Here is a 16434-nt window from a genome sequence, read left to right on the forward strand (position 1 = left end):
TTCTTCACAAGTGTATCCTAAATACCAATCCAATGTAGACTGTACCTTATTGACACCCTCTTTCCAATTATTTCTTGGCTTTGTCAAACAGACGGTTAAAGCTAATCATTATATTGTTTTACCTGGAAGTGATTTTCTTTCCCTTTTTTCATTTTTTGTATTTAGAATTTATTTTTATCAGGTATGTGTGTGTGCGCTTATAATGGTTCCATGTGGAGGTTTCTGGGACTAGAGGGTGTCTGATCCCCTGGAGCTGGAGGTACAGGCTGTTGTGAGCTGCCCAACACGGTGCTGAGAGAGAACTTGAAATCTGTGCTCGTCTGTAGTCAACCATCCCTCCAGCCTGCTCCTCTTGTAAACGTCACTGTTCAACAGTTTCCGAAGGATGCTCTAGTTACTTTGAGAAAGTAACGCTCTAGTTGTTTTGGATCAGAGTGATATTTGTTGGATAATGGAAACTCAAGGCTTCTGAAAAGTAATTAATTCAAAAGCTTGGAATCTGAAATGCTATCTGCAGAAAAAGGACATGTCCTTGCTTTTGCAAGTTCTGCCTGAAGAATGCTGAATGTGCTCAGATCTGAAAGCTGACTCTGTTGCCCAGGGTTTTTGGTCCCTGGATGTCTCTGGCTGAACAGCTTCTAATCCTCCACCTCATGTTAATGTCCAGTTGCAATGGATAACTTGCACTGACTGCCAACATTTAAAAGTCAAAACAAAATCTTCTTGTGAGTTGCCTGTGATTCTGAAACACCCAAACTGCTTTAGTTTGAGTAACAAATTTATTTTTTAAAAGACACATAGAAAATGAACAAAGCAAACATTGAAAGGTTGTAACTGCCCTAGACACTGTTCCGAAAGTCTGTTTAAGCATCTTCTTCTAGTAATTGTCGTATTCATCGTAGTCCATCACTTTTCTTCTGTTGAATTTAACTGTTGTTTTCTTTTCTGTCTGTTGGCTGGCTTTCTCAAGTATTTCTATTAAACCTTGTTCAGACACCTTCCCGCTTAGCTGTTCGTACCATGCCATCTGTATAAGGTAGTTCTCGACTGCTTTCGTTTTTTCAGGCTTCACAAGTGCTAAGTTACTTAACCTGGCCCGGGCTGACTGATCCAGAACTTGGGCTAAGATACTGTTTCTCATTTCTTTTTCCCTTTGCTTTGCTTCCTGTTGGGCTGCATCACCAGGATCCCCATGCTTGGCCTGCAGCTCTGCTAGCCTCTGCTTCCGCAGCGCCTCCAGCTCGTCCACTCTTGGTGCGGCCGTCACACGTCACACAGGTGCAGGCGCTGTCGGGTCCTGCCAGTGATTTTCATTGGTCTTGTTCACTGGTACCTTGTGACTATGTTTTCAGTGTATGCCAGATAATATACTAGAAAACAAGTATTCTACTTCATTTAATTTTTACAAAAACCTAATGAAATAGGTTTATAAAATCACTCTCAATCTCTTATAATAATTTTATCACATTAAAATATTAAGAAGACTGTATCCCAAGATCAGATAAGAGAGACAAAACAGGATTTAAGTTTAAGAAGGGAAATCTCATTTAGTCATTCCATCATGAACCATTGACAAAGTCAAAGCAGAATCCAGATTGTGGCATTCCCAGCAGAAGATGAGTGATGCTCAGACAAGGCAGACCCCAGCCACTTTGACTATTTGTATACCAAATATAGAAAAGGTTCTTTGTGACCTGAAAAATTACACAAAGCCTGATGTAAATGTTCTTTCACTTTTTGATAGTATTTGAATCAAGACTGTTACCACATCCATCACTATCCTGAGAATTCTGTAATGCAAGGCTGACTGACTATTGCAGGAAGCTTATGACCATTATCCCTTTCTACCTAGCTTTCCCTGGGTCATACCTTTCCCTCTTTCTAGAACAGAATAAATAATCTAAACCTTCTTACTACACATATGTTCTGGAGGACATTTGGGGGTGGGCTTCCAAAATATGTTTTTCGAACAGCAAAAATCTCTAACAATTATAGTGGTTCAGTCATATGGTGTTCTGTTCCTGGCTTAGGTATGCATCAAATCTATATGCACATTTCCATGGGATGCTCATGATCCACAGCCTCTTTGTAGCCAGTCTTTCCTCTGTCCTGCCAGCCTGCTCCCAAATAATGACACAGAGACTTCTTATTAATTCTGGAAGCTTGGCCAGTAACTTAGGCTTGCTCTTACAACTTAAATTAACCCACTTCTTTTAATATACTTCCTGCCTCATGGCTTTATTATGTAGATTCTGTACTACCCATGTTGCTTTCCTGCTTTCTCTAAATCCGGCTTGCTAGTCCTTCCTTCTTTCCTGTTTCCTTTGTGCCTGGAGATCCTGCCTAGCTCTTGGCCAGGCATCTTTCTTTTTATTAATCTAGTCAGTACTTATGGATAAATTAAAGATGCTTCACATGCTAAGAAAAATAGGGTTTACTTTAGAGTTCTCTGGAACCACAGCAGTTGGGATCTGGAAAATGCATTAAAGCCCATGTGTGAGAAAGACACAGCAAAGGTGTACTAGGAAGTTAGGAAAAAATTTGAATGTAGAAGTCAAAAGGAACTAGGTCTGCATCTTATGCCTCACACAACCCAACAGGGTAATATGTTAGATACCACCACTTTGGAATTGAAGGCTGAGCATAGACCATTTAGTAGAACACAAACCTTTATTCATTACAGCCTTTTGGCTCAATTGTTGAATTATGGGCAGGAAAACAACTATTCTATCATCTCCTGAAGTTCATATGTTGAAATCTTTATCATAGTTATGTACTAGGTGATAAAGTGTTCAAGGGTGGTTAGTCTTAATTGTAAAGTCCAATTTAGAAACTTGGTCCTCTTATAAGGAGTCTTAAAAGAGATCATGTGCACCTAATATAGTTGAGGACACAAGAGGGAACAATCAGAGAAACTGTTATAGGATAAATCAGATTAAGTAATTGAGTTCTTGTTCAATCTGTTCCAAATGTTTCCCCTTCCCCCTTCTTCTCCTCCGTTCCCCCTCATGTCTCCTCCATTCCTCATCTTTCTTCCTGTCTTTCCTTCATCCTCTATTCTCAAAATTTTCCAATCCACTCCCTATCTTCCTTCTATCATAGCTTCTCTTTCCTCTTCCTCCCCTCCTGATTCCTCCTTCTCTCTCTTCACCCCCCACTTCTTGTCAGCTTTCAGATGTCTACTCCTTTTTATGTGTAGTATTATTTTTCTCTTAGACTGGTTTCTATTCACTGCTCAAGAGTTGGCATATCCATATGCCACAAATTTTATTTCTCATTTAGTACTTCATTACAGTCTCATCTTGCTGGACAAAGGCAGCTCCTATGCTCATATCAAGCAAGTAAATCAGCATTCCATACATATTTCAGAAGATGCTCAACTTCTCTATGAAATTCTTTCAAGAGTATAACATTATAAATACCTTATTATTAGAGCTACTTAGTAGATATAAAGTAGTTTTGATAGCTCCTAGCACGCAGTAAGTACTCTACCTTTAGTCATCTGTAGAACATCCCATTGTCCTGTGCCTAACCATCACATATTCTGACTTTTATTTACAACATTAAATTGTACTTGAGAGCCTAACTTCTCCCTACTTAGTGTGTTTCTGTATCTTGACTCCAGGTATGGGCCAGTGGAGATGTGTCTAGACAGAGTTTCAATGATTTGCTTATTGTAACAGACTGTCAATTACACTATGCTCCCCAGGTTTTTTTTTCCTTTTTTTTTTTTAACCAAAATCACAGGAAGACTGAGGAGTATAAGCTCCTCAGTATAGTTATTTTTGTCTTCCTGAGAACAAAGTCAAGACTGAGTAAAGCCAACCTAAAAAAATAGATGTCAATAGATCTTGCCAGTATATATGAGAACTTTTGAATATCTTACGTACATTTTTGTGAAATTGGTAGAAACATGCTTCGGAATTTATCATTAGTTTCATCAAGGTGTCCTCAAACACCCAAGCCACTGGCTTTACCAAGAGCTTTCAAATCAATAGGTGGGTCACCAGAGACAGATGCACAGTTCATGGGAAGTTGATTCAGTTGGCTCACTGCTGAACACAATTGTTTTAATGTTCACATTCTATGCTCCTTCACCAAAGAAATTCTTCTATGCCTGCAAGTCAGCTGTGACAGACCATCCCAACAGCTCCAAACTTTGCAACCTACTGGAGATGATTGGTCTGGTTTCACTGTGCCCTGTGTCATTCAGTTTTTCTGGGATACATCAGCTTCTTCGAGACTGTTTTCTTAACTCATGATATGAAATCTACACCCCAATTAATCCAGAGTCAGTGACAAGAAACCACTGATGTGAATGAAACAACACAGATGAGCATGCAAGTCATTGTCTCCTTGAAGATTAAGTGAGAAATTCTCTCTGGTTCTCTGTGATAGTAAATATATTCAGCATTTGTATTAAAAGAACACAAACACTTGAAGGTGAGTAAATTTGTGATGATTCTGGAAGTAACTAAGTAAGTATCAACAGATTTAGGAATTATATTTATTTCTATTCTGTTTGCAGATTCATATTTTTAAAAAGTCTTACTCAAATACCATATGTTATCCCTCATATAAAGATTTTATTGTATATGTGCATGTTTATAAATATGAATAAAATTAATGAATGCCTAAGAAAATAGAGAGGAGACCAAGAGATTGCAAAGAAGATACACTACACATGGAGTAGGTGTCAGAGGGGAGAAAACAAGGTAGAGAGATCCATAGGGGATGGTGAGATGACAAGGTTTTGTTGAAAATTTGATAATGATGACTAGTAGTGTGTATGCTAATTTTAAAATGTCTAGCTTTGTTTATGTAAATTCAGACATGTCACACGCTGCATGGATCTTCCTTTATTATGATATCTGCAGTCATTGTGATATGAGTTTCATTTCTAATTCTTCTACTTATTAACTGGCTTACCTGGAGAATATTCTAAATCTCCTGTGCTATCTAGTTCTATTGTATATAAATAATTATTGTTATTGTTTTATTCAGAAGATGCCTCTCAAAATTAAGCAAGACCCTGAATTAAAGTACTTTAAATCTAAAGTACTTTACATATAAAGGAGTACAACAAATATAATAATTGTATATATTAGAGTCATTTTCATGATTGCTGTTATTTACTAAAACAAAGACAAGAGTGGAGACTCAATAGAGTCCAGTGACTCTCTCCCATGTAGATTGTTTCATAACTGACCATGTCAGTTGGAAAAGCTTTTTTTCAAACTGACAAAAATAATACATCAGGGTTTTAAATTTTTCTTCTCCCAAGGGAGAGGTACTGAGTTTATGGTGATTGATTGTGACCTTGAAAATATAATTATTTCCACAGGACTGAAAATGCAATTTATTCTTTTCTGCATTTAGGACAGGTGGAAGGATCTCACGCTGACCTGCAGAAATGGTGGGAGGGCATACTCAATTCAATAATGCCACTTCTGCAAATGTTTCTTGGAAACAGATTCAAGTGAGCATCTTCAAGATTTCCTTATCTTTAATCATAAGGTTCATATATTATTGAACAATGCTAATAATAAAAGTAAGGGAAAATACTAAGGGATGCATTATGTTTAAGTTATTCTAGATAGGTTTGATGTGATCTAAGTAAGTGATCTAATGACCTTCAGTATTTCAGGCTATAACAGACAATGAAAACAGAAAGTGGTTTCTGTTATTTACTCTGGTTCCTGTTGCTTCAGATATCTGCTGGTAGAAAGATTAAGTGCAGCATTTACCAGCTTTGTTTACTGAAATCCAAAATCAATTGCTTTGGGTCTTAATCCTGTATCTATACATTGGGAATACAGAGGTCTGGACCTTCTTCAGTCTCATTCACTCTAGTCCCATCCACAGAGTATTTGGACAAAGCTGCCGCCAGAATTCTTCAACTAGTTATACTCTTTGTACTTAGCTGGCTTAAGACTCAGGCAAGAGTGGCTGTTGACTGTTTTGTCTCAGCATGGCCTGTGCTGATGAAAATGTTTGCTGTACTACAATCTAGGAAACAAGGAGGACCCTAAGAGAAACATACATGGTCCCCTGGAGAAAAGGAAAGGGACAAGATATCCTGAGCAAATTGGGAGCAAGGGAGGTTGGGGGAGGGAGCTAGGAGAATGAGAAGGGGAGAAGAGGAGGGGTGAGGAGGACATGAGGGAGCAGAAAGGTTGAGTTGGGGGAAGAATAGATGAAAACAAGAAAGGTGATACCATAATAGAGGGAGACATTTTAGGTTTCCAGAGAAATTGGGCACTAGGGACAGGTCTGGAGAGCTACAAAGATGACACCAAATAACAATCTAACCAACAGAGGAGAGGCTACTTTAAATGCCCTCCCCTGATAATGAGATTGATGGCTGTCTTATATGCCACCCGATAGCCCTCATTCAGCAGCTGGTGGAAGTAGAAGCAGACACCCACAACTAATCACTGAACTGAACTGGAATCCAGATGCAGAGAAGGACTAGTAAAGAGCAAAGGGGTCCAGGCTGGTGAAACCCACAGAAACAACTGACCTGAACATCAGGGAACTCTTGCTCCTCAGAGTGATAGCTGGGATACCAGCATGGGACTGATCCAGACCCCAGGAACATGGATTTCATTGAGGAAACCTCAGAAATCTACAGGACCTCCTGTAGTAGTTCAGTACTTATCCCTAGCATAGGTGTGGAATTTGGGAGCCCATTCCACATAGAGGAATACTCCCTGAGCCAAGAGACATGGGGGTGGACCAGGCCCTATCCCAAAGGATATGATAGACTCTGATGACACCCTACAGAAGGCCTCACTCTCCCTGGGGAGCAGAAAGGATATGTGATAGGTAGGGTATTAGTTTAGTTGGGGTGGGTGGGAGGGGAGGGAGTGGGAACTGGGATTGACATGTAAAACAATCTGGTTTCTAATTCAAATTTTAAAAAACGAAAAAAAAAAAAAGAGAAAATGTTTGCTGTCTGAGAGAGATGCTTAATTTTAAGGTAAAGAAAATGAAATATTCTTTCTTGGCTTGTAAACATAGTTATCTGTTCTGTACTAAAGATACTGTTTATCCCTTTTTCTAAGTTAAAGAAAACTAAAGTATTGTATCCTCAACTGTAGTTGTTCTGTGAAACATATCTTTTATGTGAACAATGTTTTTCTGCAAATGCACACTTATATCTACAGCTTGGTTAGTTTCTCTGGGCTCATGATAATTCCTGACATCTTGTTGGAGCAGAAATGGAGCCATGGAGAGCAAAGTTCTCATTTATGAAGGTCTTTGGACTCTTGGTCAAGCTAAACATTTTGATGTCAGTGATAAGTACTTTTACATATTTGCATCCACCCATCTTTATATTTCCTTTGAAACATACCTTTGGAGCATCAATGTTTCTGAGTATAAGAAAGCCTTACATTTTTAGAGACAGGAAGTAAATGAACAGAAACAATGGATAGTTTACAATGTAGGTTAAGGCTCACTGCAATAGCCAGAATAATGACATTTCAAAGACCTTCACATTTGAAACTGTAGAAACTGAGTATTTTTTCAGATTTTTAAATTTAAATTAGGAACAAACTTGTTTTACATATCAATTGCAGTTACCTCTCCCTCCCTCCTCCCCTGCCGCCCACCAGCCCCCTATCCCATCCCCTTTCTGCTCTCCAGGGAGGGTAAGACCTTCCATGGGGGAATCTTCAAAGTTTGTTACATCATTTGGTGCAGGGCCTATGCCCTCCCCTGTGTGTCTAGGCTGAGAGAGTATCCCTCTTTCTGGAATGGACTCCCTAAGTCAATTCATTTACTAGGGATAAATACTGATCCACTGCCAGAGGCCCCATAGATTGCCCAGGCTTTCTAACTGACACCCACCCACAATCAGGGGGTCTGGGTCAATCCTATGCTGGTTTCCCAGCTATCAGTCTTGGGTCCATGAGCTCTCCCTTGTTCATGTCAGCTGTTTCTGTGGGTTTCTCCAGCCTGGTCTGGACCCTCTTTGATTATGTTTCTACCTCTCTGCAACAGGACTCTAGGAGTTCAGTTCAGTGTTTATCTGTGGGTGTCTGCTTCTGATTTCATCAGCTACTGGATGAAGGCTCTATGATGGCATATACGGCAGTCCTCAATCTCATTAGTGGGGACGGACATTTAAGGTAGCCTCTCCACTATTGCATAGATTGTTAGTTGGTGTCATCCTTGTAGATCTCTGGACAATTTCCTAGTGCCAGGTTTCTCTTTAAAACTGTATATTTTATATCAGCTGCCAAAGAAGTAAGCTGGTTAATCAACTAACTTTGGAATGGGGAATTATCTAATCCTGCTCATCATCTACAGACAAGGATATTAAACACAAGAGGGTAGAAGAGTCACTGTTAATATGGTAAGGGAGGAGGATATCAGAGAGATGCATCATGAGAGGGATTTGGTTAGCTATAAGTACTCCCAAAGGTAAAAACCAAAACCAAAACCCAGAGAAATTCCTTACACTGGAAAAGTGAAAGAGATGAATTTGTTTTACACCATTTAAAAGCAGATCAGGATGTAGAACTCTTAGCTCCTTCTCCAGCATCATGTGTGCCTCTGTGTTGCTATTCTCCCCACCATGATGATAAGGGCCTAAACCTCTGAAACTGTAGCAAGCACAAATTAAACGTTATTAAATGCTTTCTTTTTATAAGAGTTGCCATGATTATAAATTGTGTCTCTTCACAATCAAATGATGGCAAAAATAGTAGGATACGGAAGAAACTAGAGAGAAGGAGACAGCAGGTGGATTTACTCAAAACATATTATATGCATTATGAAATTTTCAAAAGGCCAGGTGGTGGTGGCGCATGCTTTTAATGCCAGCAATCAGGAGGCAGAGACAGGCAGATCTCTGTGAGTTCAAGGCCAGCCTGGTCTGTTGAGTTCCAGGACAGCCTCCAAAGCTACAGAGAAATCCTGTCTTGAAAAAAACAAAACATACAAACAATTAAAACAATAGCAAAATACCCAAAAACTCTATATGTATATATATATGCATCTATGTTAATTTATCAGATGCATTCAATTTGAAAATCTTCCTTAAGGGTAGAGTGTTTAATAAAATAGAGTGTAAATAAAAATAAAACCCATATAGTTTCCCCATGTTCTATGTAGTACTTTAATAATGGTATATTTGCTTAAGTTCTTGTGATATACAATACCTACAACAAGAAACTAAGCTTAAATATAGCAGATAATGGTATAAGTTGGTAAAAATAGTAACTCTGAAGGAGGAGATTTCAGTTAGATTTAAAGCATCTCTTCATATTGGCCACATGTCCTCTTTATATAGTCACTCTTATATAGTCTCTTAGCTTCAATTTTTGTAGGGGTAAAGTTAAATAATCTGGATGTGTTTTAGAGAAAAATCAATGATGTTACATCAAAACTTCTGACATAGAATCCAGTAGACTATTGGTATACAATAACTACTTATTATTACTGGTAAAGTTATCATCAGAAAGCTGTGTTACAAATAGTCAGCGTATATCATGATTATCATCAAGAGTTTCTGTGTTGCTGTTTTCTTCCTGCTGAGCTCAAAGCTCTTGTTGTAGAAGTGGCTGTAATACCACTGTAACATGCTGAACTTTTTGAGAGTAGCAGATTTGATTTGGACATGTATTGGCCAACTCCTGAAGATGATGAATGGTTTTCATTAAAATTCAACTGCTCTATGTAAACCCAAATACTGTACATAGTTACATCTTCTGATAAATCAAAGGAGTCTGTGTGAAGGCAGAATACAAAATAGAGGTCATCTGGGAAGTGAGACTGGTTAATCAATTCAGTCACACAGATGTGAAGACATTCAGCTTAGTTACCTTTCAAGCACTCATGACAATACAAATCACTATTGCAGGCTGGTTTTATGATATTAGACACTAAGTAGCCCTTGCTCCAAAGAAGCAAAAGATTATCCATAACAATGCTAACTACTCAGTCATAGCCTGACAGGGAAGAAGTCACTCTATCAACAGTGTCAAGCATGTCAAGAAAGTCCTTCTCTTCAGAGAAATAAACCCATGGAGATGTATGTGTGACAAATGCATAGTTCCAGTTTTTAACTTATTTTATAATACACCTTTGACCAAATTTGGATTTTCAGTTCTCATGGTTGTTATTTCTCTAGATACCAGAGTTCCTGTTTTCAGGGATGTATCTGACTCCAGTTTTCCCTTATCCTTCCTAACAACTGACTCAAGGGGTCAGCAAGATGACTCTGTAGGTCTTACAGACCACTTAATGCTCTGCATAGGGACCAAATTAGTTGCAGGTACTCATATGGGTTGGCTCAGAACTGCCTGTGATTCTAGCTTAGGAAGACCCAACACCTCTTCAGACTTTTACAGGTACCCACATTTATGTGTATACAAGCACAAACACACTGAAATACACATAAGTCAAAATAAAATTCAAACAATAACAATTCATCAATTCATCATTATGCTTCCCAGTTTGTTCCTAAATACCAGTTACATGGCTTCTTGTTGTCTGTCATTGTACTTCTGAAATTGCCACCTAGTTTTCAGAAGTGACATTTCATTTTCAAGAAGTATGTACACAGAAAGCACATTCACATGCTTCTAAAAATCCATAAAATTATACAAACCTTGAGGCTAGTATATGCTACAAATTATATGGAATATAATTATTTACAAAAGTTTACATAGGCTCTCCTGGCTTTCTTTAAAACTATATATTCTTTCTTCAATCTTATTGATTGACAAGTTACTATTTGCTTGTAGGTAGCATTTTCCTGTCCCGGCAGCCATTTCCCAAGTAATCGGGCTGATGCTTATGCTAATTACAAATGCTCAACCAACAGCTCAGGCTTGTTACTAACTAGCTCCTATATTTTAGGTTAACCCATATTCATCAATTATGTTCTGCCACATGGCAATACCCTTATTAGCATGGCATGTTCATTTCCTGCTCCCTTTGCGTCTGGCTGGTGACTCCTCTGACTCCTCCCTTCTTTATCCCATCATTATTAGCTTGGCTTTCCCACCTAACAGGATAGCTTTATCCTGTTAAGCTATTGGCCAGTCAGCTTATTTATTAAACCAAGCACAGTGACAAATCTTCACACTTGAAGGATTATTCTAAAGCATTTGTTTTTATCAATTGACATTTTTGTATCTTACAAAGGTAAATTATAATGAACATGCCATAGAAAAAACTGGTCTCTGTGCCATATTTACCACTCCTTACTTTTTGGAGAAAAATATACACACACAAAATAAAACACAACACAATATTGTGGGAAGTAATTTCTTCCATTGTGGGATCACTTCCATATTTGTTAAGAATTCTCTTACATTACTATTTTACAGTTTCTGTTTTTCATTAATATTCTACTTGGAAAAGGACCATCTAACTTTCAAAATTGTCTTCATGACCCATGATTACATCCTGAAAAGATAATCACAGCAAAGGCTTTCATATGGAAGTGTGCATCAAGGTGGGCTTATAGACAGCAGGAGCACAGAACCAGAGGTAGTATTTCTGATTCAGTAGTTCTGAAATGAGAGACAATAATTTGTATTCCTGTAGTAATATATTATCAATGATTTATTAAAGCTTGGCTGAGGATTCAGGAAAGCAAAGTCAGCCTCAAGCCTTAGAAGCGAGGCACACACCTTTAATCCCAGCAGCCAGAAGCTAGGAGGAGGAGGTGGTATACAATTTTAATCCTAGGGCTCAAGATTAAGAGATAGATGAATCCCTTTGAGTCCAAGACCACCCGGATCTACACAAGAGTGAATCAGTCTAAAAGAGAATTATAACTCACACCTTTAATCCCAACATTAGGAAAGTATATAAGACAGAAGTAAGTTCTCAGAGAGGCATTCGTTCTCCAGTCACACTGAGGAGAGGTAGCAGTTTGAGACTTGGTGAAGAGCTCTTGTGTGGAAGAGTCCTTTAAGCCTGAGTTAGATGTGAGAGCCATTGGCCAGCTTCTTCATTTGCTGATATTCAGCTTGATGTTTGAACACCAATATCTGTCTCTTACTCTTTTCATTTTTTGTGTTATATATTCCACATCAGAGAAGGTCATAGCCACAACACTTCAAGTGGTCCTAGTGTGCTGTTATGTGACATATTTCAGGAGAGATGCTGAACTTTTATAGCATTACTATTTATAAAATCAATACTTGATGTTGTTACTTTAATGACTTGAATATCACTCTTATCTGTTCCATAAGTTTTGTGCCGGTTATAATTCCATTATTGTAGTATTTTTGTTATTCCTAGAGGTCATAATTTCTTTCATTTTATGTATGGTCTTTGTAAGAGAACTAAGAAATCTCCACTGTCTCATGACATTGAATAATACACTAATTGATTTCATTTTTTGAAAATTATCTCTTATAGGGTCACATTAAACTCATGTATAAACATGTATGTCTAGCAAATGTCAGTGTGTGTGTGTGTGTGTGTGTGTGTGTAAAGTAATTCTACTTAGAATTCTATCACTTTCTTCACAACAACCTGATTTTCCTTTACTCTTGATTGCAGAACTCCTCAAGTTTTAGCCTCTTGAGTAGTTCTGCATACAGACTATACTGTCTGGATCTGCATTGGCTCTTCTGATGCCTGGATTTTGTTTCTTGAATTTTCACGGTATCCACTTTGATTTTATTAAAGTGATTTTTCCTATGGCAGTCCCTAAAATGTATTCATATATTCTTATTATGAATATGTATTTGATTGTCATTGATTAGTTACACTCTTGTAGGTTTGAAGATTATTTTTCTTCCCGTATTTTTAAAATCACTTTAAATACTGTTATTAAGGATTCCAGCATTAATGTTGTGGGATGTCTGTATGTTCTTCACAGACATGCACACACACACACACACACACACACACACACACACACACACACACAACCCTTACCACTGAAAAGCAGTGGTACTCCATAAAAGGGCATGGCAGGAATTTATTAGAATCATTAGCTGACAGTGTACAAAATTAAATTAAATGGAATATATTTCCCTAAGAGAAAATATTTCTGTCTATACCAGCTGAATTAATCAGAATTCTGTAAAGAATCTCTATTGTACCTCTATCATCTATCTTATATCATCTATCTTATATACCATCTATTTACCTAGCTACTGTCATCATTATCATCTATCAATATATCATCTGTCTATCGAGTAGGATTTACTAGAATGATTTACAGGTGGTGATACAGCTAACACAACAATGGATGGCAATGAACAGAAAGTCTAAGAATCCAATATTTTCTCAGTACACAAGACTGGATATCTCCGCTGGCCTTTAACAGAAGCTGGAATCCGGAAAAAAAGTAGATTTGAATGCTAGCAAAGTGAGAGCAATCAGTCAAAGAGCAAATGCTTTTTTCCCCATGTCTTTATATGGGCTCAGCAGAAGTTTTGGCCCAGATTATAGACATATGTCTTCGTGCTTCAAGATTCAGATTAGAAGTTCCTGATTCTACTTCAGATTTAGCAAAATTCCCTCACAGGTGTTCCCTCCATTTTTGAATTAAGCTAGTTCCAGATGTAGTCAATTTGTAAAATTGGCAACCAATAGTAGTCATCACAGCAACATATAATTGGAAGTGTGTGTGTGTGTGTGTGTGTGTGTGTGTGTGTGTGTGTGTGTGTGTGTGTGTATTGAATGTTTTCTTATAGGAAAGAAAGTCCTACCTGAGGTATCTATGGTGTTAAATTCTGTCTGTTTGGGATAACTGAAAGACCCAGGATTCCCAAATAAAGCATATTTCTATGACAGCTTCTAAATATTGGTACATAAATTCCAAGTGATTAATATTTTCAGTGTCTTCATATTAGATTAAAATTCATTTTTAGTTGTTGTGTTTAGTGATAAACACACTCACCAAAAGGTAAAGCCTTTCTAGGAAGAAAGCCCAAAGACAGAGAGCAACTTGGCTTTGAAAACAAAATTTAGTTGTAGAATCCACTCCCTTATAACTTTATGTGTTAAATATTTTGTTTATTTTTTGACATTTGGAATAGAGAAATTATAAAAGTGAACTCTTTCAAATCTCCTTAGACAAGTCATTTATGACATTGAACAGGTTATTTAATGTGTGTGACTCAATGCTTATAGGCATCTGTGTTATAAAGTAATCAAGACAATCTAAAAAGATCTTCTCAAATATCCATCTGTAAATCAGAAAACCTTCTCCGTAAAAGAATAAGCTAATTTCCCAAACCACAATAAAGTGATAGAATATGTTTTTGGTAAATTACAATTGCTGTCAACATTATTACTGCTCTTGCTTAGATTTTATTATATTTTTATTAATATAACAAAACTATAATGCCGGAAGTTTATTACCCCAAGTGTTCTTCAGTTTAAAGCTTGTAGCATATTAATCACTCCATCTGCTGTAATGTTACCTTTATTATATCATCATTTGTTGAGGTGAATAATAGCATCATTTAGGACAAATTAGATGGCATGCTATGACAGTTCTGAAAAACTTTATCATAACCTATCACAATGCCACATGCTCCTTCTTTCTGCTATGATTCTGAATCTTTTTTAATGCTTCTCCTTTGTATGAATTGCCTTTTATCCCCTTCAATCATAGTCTCCCTTTAATTGCCTATTCTCTGGAAAATACAAATATTATCTTCCTTACTCATGGAATTAATAACTTTTCTGATGGCTTATCATCATTTTTGTTCTCCAGTGTGCCATTCCCAGTTAAAATGGAACTTAAATAGAAGTGAGTCTGAACACCAAAGTCATGTGGGTAGCTTTAGGTGGATTACACTGGATGCTAAACAGAAGTCTTTGTAAATGAATCCTTTCCTATCATGTATACACACACACACACACACACACACACACACAATGAGAAATTTATGATTATATTGTTTATTAATATTTTCATTTTCAGAAAGTACATTCTAAATCCACTTAATTTAAATTTTTGTTTTTTCCCTTTTATTGACTTGTATTTGTTTTTTATAATTCTTATTTGATTATAATTCTTAGTTTTTATATTATTTACATAATAATTTGACTTCATGGTGAGAGCTTGTCTTGACAGTTGCTTGGGAAATACTGCTCCACTTGAGCTGCCCCTGTGCTCCTTTTCTCCCCAGTTAGCCCACTCTTAAACATACAAATCACATTTCTTGACCTTGCAGTACTAACATGTGTAAGTTTAGAGTGGCTTTCAGCTATGGGAAAAGTTTGGTCAAGGCATAATAGACTAAGACTACACAATATGGGCTCATTATTTTCAGAAGAAAAGATTCATAAGCATCTGGTATACCTGAAGGTCACTGCAATCTAAATTGAACAACTTCAATTTCCATTCTTCACCCTGGTAGGAGGTATGAATTCAGAGGTTTTGGGAGCATCTCATGTTTACAGTAACAAATTTCACTCATCAGCACTTTGACTTTCCTTTGTTTACATTTCAAACAACTTTTGATCTACCTTCTTTACTTCTTTTTTGTTTCTGTTTTTGTTTTTTCAAGACAGGATTTCTCTGTGTAGTTTTGGAGCCTATCCTGGCACTTGCTCTGGAGACCAGAGTGGCCTCCAACTCACAAAGATCCGCCTGCCTCTGCCTCCCAAGTGCTGGGATTAAAGGCGTGCGTCACCAATGTCTGGCTACACTATTTATTTCTAATTGGCTGTTATGTTTGTTTATTATTTTTATTTGATAGGAAATGTAGGAGGCCAGGAAAGTCTATGGGACCTCCGACCTTGGAACCAGCATTTATCCCAAGTACATGGACTTTGGGAGTTCATTCCCTATGGAGGGAATACTCTCTCAGCCTAGGTACATGGGGGAGGACCTAGGCCCTGTCCCAAATGATGTGAAAGATTTTGGTGATCCCCATGGGAGACCTCACCCTCCCTGGGGAGTTGATGGGGTATTAGTGAGATGAATGGGAGGACAGGAGGGAGAGGGAACTGGGATTAGTATGTAAAATAAGATTGTTTTTAATTTAAATAAAATGAAATGTAATTTCTATTCATCATTAATAAAATGACAATTTAAAATGGGTAAGTAAACATAAAGTTGTTAATGGCTTCCATACTTGTAAACTTTATTTGAAAATATATTCTCAGTTTTTATTAAAAATTGATATGTATAAGCAGAATACTTACCTTTATAATTGAGATTATATACATGTTATTCTTAGTTCATTGATTTTGTTCGAAAAATGTACCAAGAATTTTTTTTTTTGGATTGAAGAATCATTTCTGTATTAGTGAACACAGTGTGTCATAGTCAATACTACAGACTGTGTAAACAGCAAGCAAAGTCCATTTTGCTTCTAGTTCCTGGTAATAGAAGTCTGAAGTCCAGAACCATTGGCACCATTGCTCTTATTTACCAGTAATATCTTGTTCCCCATATTCTCATTGGGTTCCTCTTTATTATGTCTTTCAAGATTT

General features: G+C 37.3%; 1 protein-coding gene across 1 annotated transcript in view; it reads right to left on the reverse strand.

Annotated features, from left to right (window-relative positions):
• Positions 1 to 877: 877 nt before the first annotated feature.
• LOC100761487 (programmed cell death protein 5-like) overlaps positions 878 to 16434 on the reverse strand; it is a 39733-nt gene continuing 24176 nt past the window's right edge. Inside the window, exon 2 of the mRNA XM_035453032.1 lies at positions 878 to 1250. Within this exon, the coding sequence (XP_035308923.1) occupies positions 878 to 1250 (373 nt within the window). The remainder of the gene's footprint in view (positions 1251 to 16434) is intronic.

The sequence above is a fragment of the Cricetulus griseus genome (assembly GCF_003668045.3).
Source record: "Cricetulus griseus strain 17A/GY chromosome 1 unlocalized genomic scaffold, alternate assembly CriGri-PICRH-1.0 chr1_1, whole genome shotgun sequence".
Lineage (NCBI taxonomy): Eukaryota > Metazoa > Chordata > Mammalia > Rodentia > Cricetidae > Cricetulus > Cricetulus griseus.